The sequence below is a fragment of the Magnolia sinica genome, chromosome 2 (assembly GCF_029962835.1).
Source record: "Magnolia sinica isolate HGM2019 chromosome 2, MsV1, whole genome shotgun sequence".
NCBI lineage: Eukaryota > Viridiplantae > Streptophyta > Magnoliopsida > Magnoliales > Magnoliaceae > Magnolia > Magnolia sinica.
Window position 1 is genome coordinate 42,406,158 of NC_080574.1, and position 7,977 is coordinate 42,414,134.

General features: G+C 40.3%; 1 protein-coding gene across 4 annotated transcripts; it reads left to right on the plus strand.

Moving 5' to 3' along the window:
• Positions 1–1,432: 1,432 nt before the first annotated feature.
• Positions 1,433–7,541, plus strand: LOC131237039 (G2/mitotic-specific cyclin-2-like). Of its 4 annotated transcripts, none has more exons than XM_058234658.1 (12): positions 1,433–1,650; positions 2,121–2,187; positions 2,329–2,440; positions 2,538–2,594; positions 2,718–2,760; positions 3,084–3,266; positions 3,745–3,879; positions 4,846–4,935; positions 5,041–5,262; positions 5,609–5,707; positions 6,219–6,397; positions 7,017–7,541. In XM_058234658.1, exons 2-12 carry the CDS (start codon positions 2,133–2,135, stop codon positions 7,159–7,161), a joined length of 1,320 nt encoding a protein of 439 aa, XP_058090641.1. In that variant the 5' UTR covers positions 1,433–1,650; positions 2,121–2,132; the 3' UTR covers positions 7,162–7,541. The 4 variants fall into 4 exon arrangements, with proteins under 4 accessions (XP_058090641.1, XP_058090640.1, XP_058090642.1 ...); XM_058234657.1 differs by having other exon boundaries at positions 1,435–1,650; positions 3,742–3,879; XM_058234659.1 differs by having other exon boundaries at positions 1,436–1,650; positions 3,087–3,266; positions 3,742–3,879.
• The last annotated feature ends 436 nt before the right edge of the window (positions 7,542–7,977 follow it).

The window sequence follows — 7,977 nt, forward strand, 5'->3', positions numbered from 1 at the left end:
TAGATTACAACTCTATTAGATTAATAATTTTCACGTCTAATTTCAAGTTCTCAAATACTATCAAAGGAATCACTCCTGGACAAACCTAATGAATGAGACCAATATTGAAACTGTCTAAAGCATATCACATGTCCGATCTAATAAACATGATCACCTCGATCAACGGTTGTGATCAATGGTTGAGATCCACCTAATCACATCCACGTGAGTAGTGAATAATGGCACCTATGATTTTTTAGATCACCAACTCCAACGCGGTGGATAATGGTGGGCATTCAATGATCATTGTTTCCAGTGGTGTGGCCCTCGTAGGATTTGGATCTGCTTCTGTTTTGGACCCATGCCCTGAATGGCTGGCAAAACTGATGGACGGCGTGGATATACAACACATACATCAAGGTGGGACCCACCGGAAGACCTGCAGGAAAGCGTTCACGTCCCGACCTGACTGAATTTGCGCCCACTTGTTGAACAATCACAACCATAGATTGATACGGGCGTATTTGTTGAAGCTTGAAACATGACCACGTAACCATGGTGGTGATTCTGTCACATGTGGTAGTCACGTGGGGCATCCCAACCATCCAAATTGTGGAATGCATTGTGGATGGAGCATATCTCTAATATCACAAAGATCAAAACGTCCTAAACAACTAATACGGATGAAGTAGAGCCGGGACTAGACATGTCAACGTGTATTTGGTATTAGTAAAACGGACGGTTAGAAAGATCTGTGGTCTATCTGATAAATCGAACAGCGTGGAATTTGGAGCGGAGAAATTTCCCGTCATCGTTAACCTGTTACACGGAAAGGATCTCGCACAAGTGTGGGAAGTTTGCACGTGTTCCGCGAATCATATGTTCATCTGTCCTCTCGCGAATCGCTTTTGCATTATCATTCAAAGAACTCGTTTGGCCCGAAATTTTTTGAAACTGGGGAGCTCTACAACTACTCGCGCGAGTAGTGATTCCATTTCTGCATTGCTACTCTCCTCTCACGTGCAAATTTGTCACGTGTGTACGAGATCAGAATCGTCTACGTGGGTTTCTGAGTGATGAAGTGCCAAGGACCAAAAAATATTTTGGTCCAACCACCATCTTAGCAAAGGATACAGGTTAAACGTGGAACGTCCGTTCTTTGACATACTTCTCTCATACACGTGCGACCCTAAATGATGAACGGACCAGATTGACCTTTTAGGATAGGGTAGATATATGGTGGGTCATACCAGATGAAGTACCAGAATCTCTCTCAAGCACACATCGTTAGCACGTGTAAGATTAGGATTGGATGGCTACTTGTGCGAGTAGATATTGAATCTCTTTGAAAGCACATGAGAGATAACCGTTAACAGCACGCGGACCAACGAGTCTTCTCTATCTTAAATCTAGCGGCCAAGATTCACTAGCCGTTGGTTTGAAAAAGAGCTTGTGGAGACATACCCGTTATTCAAGTCTCCTGCAAAATCAATTTATCTTTTTTGCCCAAATCGAAATACAAGAGCAAAGATAGACTGAGAGCGAGAGAGAGCTTCCATTGGGTTTTTTCCTTTTTTTGTCAGATCTCCACCTTCCTTGGGCGGAATTCTGGCCACGAAAGCGGGGGAGTTTGATCTCTAGATCCATAGATTAGGGGTTTTGGCATTGGAGGTTCGTGGATTCTGTGTTTTGATTGTCATTCTGATGTGGGCTTTGCATTTACTGGGTTTTTTTTTTCCGCAATGGGGGCTTTTCATTATCTTGCGTCTCGATCGGTTTTGGGCCTTGAGCTTCGTACATTCTAAGTTTTGATTAGTTTTCTGGTGTGGGTTTTCTAGGATTTGGTTTTTGATTGCTTTTTTTTTTTCGAAATGGGGGCTTTGCTTTAGCTTGCGTCTCAATCAGTTTTGGGACGTGGGCTTTGTACATTCTAACTTCTGATTGGTTTTCTGTCGTGGGTTTTCTAGGATTTGGGCTTTTCTTGCTTCTCTGGTGTGGGATTTGTATAATATTTGATTTTTCATTGCTCTTCCAATATGGCTTTTGCATCTTTGGTGTTTGATAGTTTTTTTTCTTTTAATTTCTTTTTTCATCCTTTCTTGATTAGAATTTTCTTTCTTCTTTCTTTCTTTTAATTGCAGATACAAGGAAAAATGGAGAGATATGGTGAGAATAAATCCGCTGCAATTAAACCGAGTAGTATCCAAGGTACCTGATTGAACTTTGCTTCCTTTAAAAAAATAATAATAATAATTTGTGGATCGAGTTAGATATTCAGATCTTTTAGACTATCTTAGCTGCAAAACTCTTTTTTGTTTTTCATTTTCTTACTATATGCTTGCCTTGAAGGTTTTGCAATGGAGGGTGGGAAGTTCACTTCAGAAATTAGAAATAATCGTAGACCGTTGCGGGATATCAAGAATTTTGTGAACGCTCCTCTTCCTCGTGCAGTCATCAAAGGGTATTAAATTCTAACTTGTAGTTAGTGGAATGATTCGAGTGACTCTTAAGTCTAATTGCCATTTTCAATTATTTTCTTTCTTTTATTTTAATTTTAGTAAGCCAGCTGCTGAGGACAAAAGCAGAAATTTCGAAGGACATCGACCTATGACAAGGTCAGAAGGAGACCCTTTTTCTTTACATCTTCTCGTCGAATGTATTGGGGTTTTTTTTTTTTTTTTTTTGTCTTTCTTCCCTTTTCTTTTACTTTTGGTAATCTGTTATTATTGTTTGTTTAGGAAATTAGCTGCTTCATTAGCAAACAAGAAACTTTCTCACCAGGTAATTTCTGATGTTGTATTAGTGATCTTGTTTTATAACTGAGGAAAGATCATCTCCACCAAAAGTGGGACATCTGAGCTATCCAAAAGATGATCACTGCATCCACCATGAAAATCACTTGGTAATGAATTCAAGCAGGGCCACTAATCACTTGAATCAAATCCTTCAGAAGGTCCAAATAATACATTGTGACCCAGCCCACTTGATTAGTGGACAGCCCTTATTTTTTGTGAAGGTGGAGCCCATGTGGTTGTATGTTATCTTAATTCCTTTCATCTAGTCTTTGTTAGTTATCTTTTTCATTCTTTTTTTTACCTTTTTAGCAGGACTCTAATCAAAGGAATGGATTACTTGATAATGAAAATTGTAAGAAAGCAATCCCAAATTCAAATGATTTAGAAAGCATAACTGTCATAGATGTGGATGAGTATATGGAAGCTAGTGAACCCCCACTGCCGGTGCTCGAGAATCAAACAGAAGCAATTCTGGAGGAAATGGAATCAATGGTGGGTATAACCAATCACCCTTCAAATAAGGAGAATGCATGGTTGCCATCGTTTATATCTAAAAGGTTATCAAGCATGTCGGGAGATCCTGATGAAGCTCCCGGGGGGCCCACCATGATTGGGCACCCAGGAGCCACACTCTGGCTTGGTAAATCCTGGCTCTGATTGGATGATTTTCAGGATTAGTGAAAGTCATCCAATCATCTGACTTGTATGATCTTGGAGATCCTGATCACTCATCTCCTGCTGCCCACCATGGGGTACCACAAAAAATCTTCCAATCAGCAGATAGGATCATTCAACAGGTATGGTTTTTGGTGTAAGGTCCATCCACAGTAGGGCCTTCCAAAGGAAACATCTGGGTTATTGAGCTTGAGTACTTGATGACCAACTTAGATATTGACCCTTAGCAACAGATCCTTGAGATTTTGCAGCAGAATCATTCCGTTTTTTTTGGGGGGGGAACATTTTACAGCAGGATTGCAATCCAGAGGAAGTCGAAATGGAGGATCTAGAGGAGCCAGTTCCTGATATTGACAGCTGTGACCGTAATAATCAGCTTGCTGTTGTTGATTATGTTGAGGACATCTATGCCTTCTATAGACAAGCCGAGGTGAATCTAGACTGGATACCATACTCGCTTTTTCATATTGGTAGTCATTGCAATTTTCATGCTGAGTTTTGCTCATCTGCCAATTCTCAATAACTATTTCACCTGCAACCCATTGTAGAGTTTAAGTGTTTAACCAATGATCCTTTTCTAAAAAGCTTTTAAAGGTATAAAAAAGCATTTGTATCATACAACCAATTGTAGTCCTATTCAAATTCCCTTCTGGATATAAAATGCAGATTTCACCAGCAGTTCTAAAGTCATCAGTACAAGGAGCGCTAATTGTGCAGGACTTCCACACAGATTTATTTTTTTTCACACACGAGTTCCCATCTTGACAAATGACCAGTACGTACAATATCCAGACCAATTACCAACGGGCCCCATCATATATTTTCCATGGCCCATGAAGGAAGCTGATTGAATGATCCTCCCTACCATTCATCTTGAGGGGAAAATGGTGAATGCCCGCCTTTTAGCCTTACTCCTTTTGAGTGTTTAGGACTGTCTGATGGCTTATCTTTCAGTCTGTGGCCCATATATGGTGTTGTCCACTGGCTAAATGTTTCTGAATTCCTGCACATGTCTTCCAAGGAGGCCACATGGGAACTTTATGCAATCTGCATTCCTCTATTTTTGGTGGTCAATGCTCTAGCTTTTCAGAAAAACAAAACAAAACAAAAGAAAGAAAGAAAGAAAAATGCTCAGTTTTGGCATTGTTCCTATTGAATGGTTAGGATTATCCAATCAGTCTGATGTTTCCAGGCATGAGTGATTAGGATTGTCCGATCAGATCAGTCTGATGTTTTTGGGCATGGCCCATGTGTGGTCGAGTCCACCGACAAGTGTTCCAGATCTTGTACACATCAGTTCCAACATCAATTGCATGTTTCTCTTTTACATTCTGAAATTTTACCAAAAACGATCTGAAATAGGTGACCACAAAAATATTACCATTTTTCTATCCAGAATTCCAGCTGTGTCTGTCCGAACTATATGTCCCAGCAATCTGACATCAACGAAAAGATGAGGGCTATTTTGATCGACTGGCTAATCGAGGTAGAGAGGAAACGTGCTGATCTTATTGTTAGAACCTTTTTCTCTCTCTCTCTCTCTTTTAGTTTCCAACCATGACATGTAACCTGCACAAAACACTTATTACAGGTGCACTACAAATTCGAACTGATGGCCGAGACCTTGTTCTTGACCGTGAATCTCATAGATAGATTCTTAGAGCATCAAACCGTTGTAAGGAAGAAACTTCAGTTGGTTGGAGTGACTGCCATGCTTTTAGCATGCAAGTACGAAGAAGTGTCCATCCCCGTTGTGGAAGATCTTATTACAATCTCTGACAGAGCATACACGAGGGATGAAGTGCTAGCCATGGTAAAATCTTTATTCTTTCCCTTACTATTGGAATTATATGATAATGGGTTGAAAGGAATGCAGATTTTTGTTGGATCCCAACCATTGTATCTAGTGGGCCTCCTGATTCGATGAACTTTACCTGTAGTGGTGAAAGAAAGGATCCAATGCCCAAATGCCTAGCCTAGCAGGATCAAATCCCATCTAGCGTGGTTGGATTACCAGAAGGGGGGCCCGCACGTGTACAAATTATTGGACCATTCAAATAATCCATCTTTCACTTGTATATTTCTTGGTTTGCATCATTCCATTGCTGTTTATTTCTATCTTTCTGAACTTGTTTGATTTCCATGATTGATTCTTGCAGGAGAAATTGATGATCAACACCTTGCAATTCAACATGTCTGTGCCGACTCCGTATGTTTTCATGAGAAGGTTTCTCAAGGCAGCTCAATCAGACAAGACGGTAACAATTTCTCTATAGAATAAATCACATCCAATCATTATTTTGAGTTCACATCAAGCATGGACAACGTGCTACAATTCCATGATACCAGACTGTTTGTCAGGTGGGTCCCTCAATGGATTGGCCTCAATGGAAAATTTCACTGATGGGACCATCTGATTGTTGAGCTATCAATCGACAGTGAAAAAGAGATGGAGCCAAGATGAGTTATTTTCCATGCAATTTTCAGGATCTATCCTTGGAGTGGGTCCCACTGATGAACAGTATGGATCGTGGATGCTGCTCCATGTTTTTCGATTGGATCATGAAGTGCAGCTCGATAGATACAGAAATTGGTCCACTGATGTGGAATCTTCATTATCCTTGGTGGGACCCACTGACTAACTGACGGATCATGGAATGCAGTTCAGCAGATACAGAAATTGGTCCACTGATGTGCTCACGTTATATGTTCCTTGTTATTTTTTTAATTGAAGTGGTTTCAATTAAATTCAGTTGTTTGTTCGAACAGCTTGAACTTCTCTCATTCTTCATGATTGAGCTTTGCCTTGTTGAGTATGAAATGCTCAAGTTCCGTCCCTCCTTGTTAGCTGCCGCGGCAATCTACACTGCTCAGTGCACTCTAAAAGGGTTCAAGCATTGGAGTACGACCAGTGAATGGCATACTCGCTACACAGAAGATCAGCTTCAGTGAGTTACTCGTCTTTCTTGGACTCCGGGATTTTGAATAGTGAATGGCATGTTCTTGCATATGCGGTGTGACCTGAAATCAGACCACTATGATCAATGAAATTTTCTATGATCGGGAATGTCAAATGTTATCCAAATGAAGCGGGAAGTTTTGTGAGACTGACGTTCACAATGGGAGAGTGCTCCCGTTCTTTGCAATGGGGTTGCTGATCCACTTTTATAGAATCCATCCACCAATGCAACAAATCATCAACTCTCCCGAATTGAAACGGCCCTCTTATTTGGGAAATGTTATAATCCCCTTCTTAATCTTGATTTTTAATGGTTCAAAAATGGTATCAAGATATAAACAAGCCAATGTCAGGATTACCTGGGATCTCCACTACAGATTGCTATGATCAGGAGTGGACCGTATTCTCTCTTCTTCTTCTTCTTCTTCTTTTTGCTTTCTCCCATACAATAGACCATCCTGATTTTCGGGCCATTGCAACGATTGCCTGGATTTCTCATGTGCCACATTGCCACATTTCTCCAACCTTTTCTGAAGTTTCTCTTTCTCATAACGAAACTCAGACATGCATTAACCGAACATTGCTCGTGTGTTTATATTGTATTACAGAGAATGCTCCAGGTCGATGGTGGATTTCCATCAGAACGCAGCAGCTGGGAGACTCACCGGGGTCCATAGGAAGTATAGTACTTCTAAGTTTGGATTTGCTGCGAAATCTGAACCAGCCTGCTTTCTATTGGACACAAGACTCTAATTACAGGAAATAACGATCATGTGTTATCTCACTAATCTTATGATCTTTTCACTTGTTTAACATAAAAAAACAAAGGATGTACAGAGATAAGATCGATGACTGGTCGGTGCTGTTTGTTGGGTGTGGAAAGAAACTGCACTCCTCCTGTCAGTTTCTAATGTCTGCTCGCTGTTGTTGGGTGTGAAAAGAAGCTGCATTTCTTGGCCAGTTTCACTTTCTGATCTTGGGAATTTTCCTTGTGTAAAAGGGCATCATCATGCTCTATTCTTTTTCATGTTATTTTTGTTGTAGCGTTTGCTCACTTTCTGCTGAGCTTTAGATGCTGTTTGGATGTCAAATACATTGCAATTCAAAATAAACTAATTGGTAGACTAGCACAACATTCTTTGTGTGTGTGTGTGTGTGTGTTTTGATTTTGAACTAGTCCAGCTGATCATGTGCCTCGCTGTAGATGGGCATTGATCAAAATGAAACTGATCAGACAATCCTTTCGATGCATATCTTTCTTGTTGGAAAGAACTCTTTATTTGAAAATTGGAAAACTTGAAAAATTATAATCTGATAACAATCAGGCTGAAGCACTTAATTGGATATGTTGTCCTTAAAGAGTTATTTGACCCATCTTCTTTAAGATCACCAACAGGCTTTGTGGCAAATCTTCTCCAAGAGATGACAAGCCTTACCGGTTCTGTGTGCAGCAATCACAAAGAAACCTTTTTAGGAACTCGTTTAACGTAGTCTATTTGGCAGATTCTGATTTTTAATCCTAGCTTGTTGGGAAAGAGTTGAAAAAAGATTTTCGCCTTGTTTATAAAC

What these genes read in the sequence shown, in the direction of transcription:
- LOC131237039 (XM_058234657.1), top strand. Translation starts at nt 2,133, where the DNA reads ATGGAGAGATATGGTGAGAATAAATCCGCTGCAATTAAACCGAGTAGT. An exon ending in CCTCGTGCAGTCATCAAAGG is followed by an intron (nt 2,441 to 2,537) that starts GTATTAAATTCT and finishes TTTTAATTTTAG; the next exon opens with TAAGCCAGCTGCTGAGGACA. An exon ending in CCTTCTATAGACAAGCCGAG is followed by an intron (nt 3,880 to 4,845) that starts GTGAATCTAGAC and finishes TTTTCTATCCAG; the next exon opens with AATTCCAGCTGTGTCTGTCC.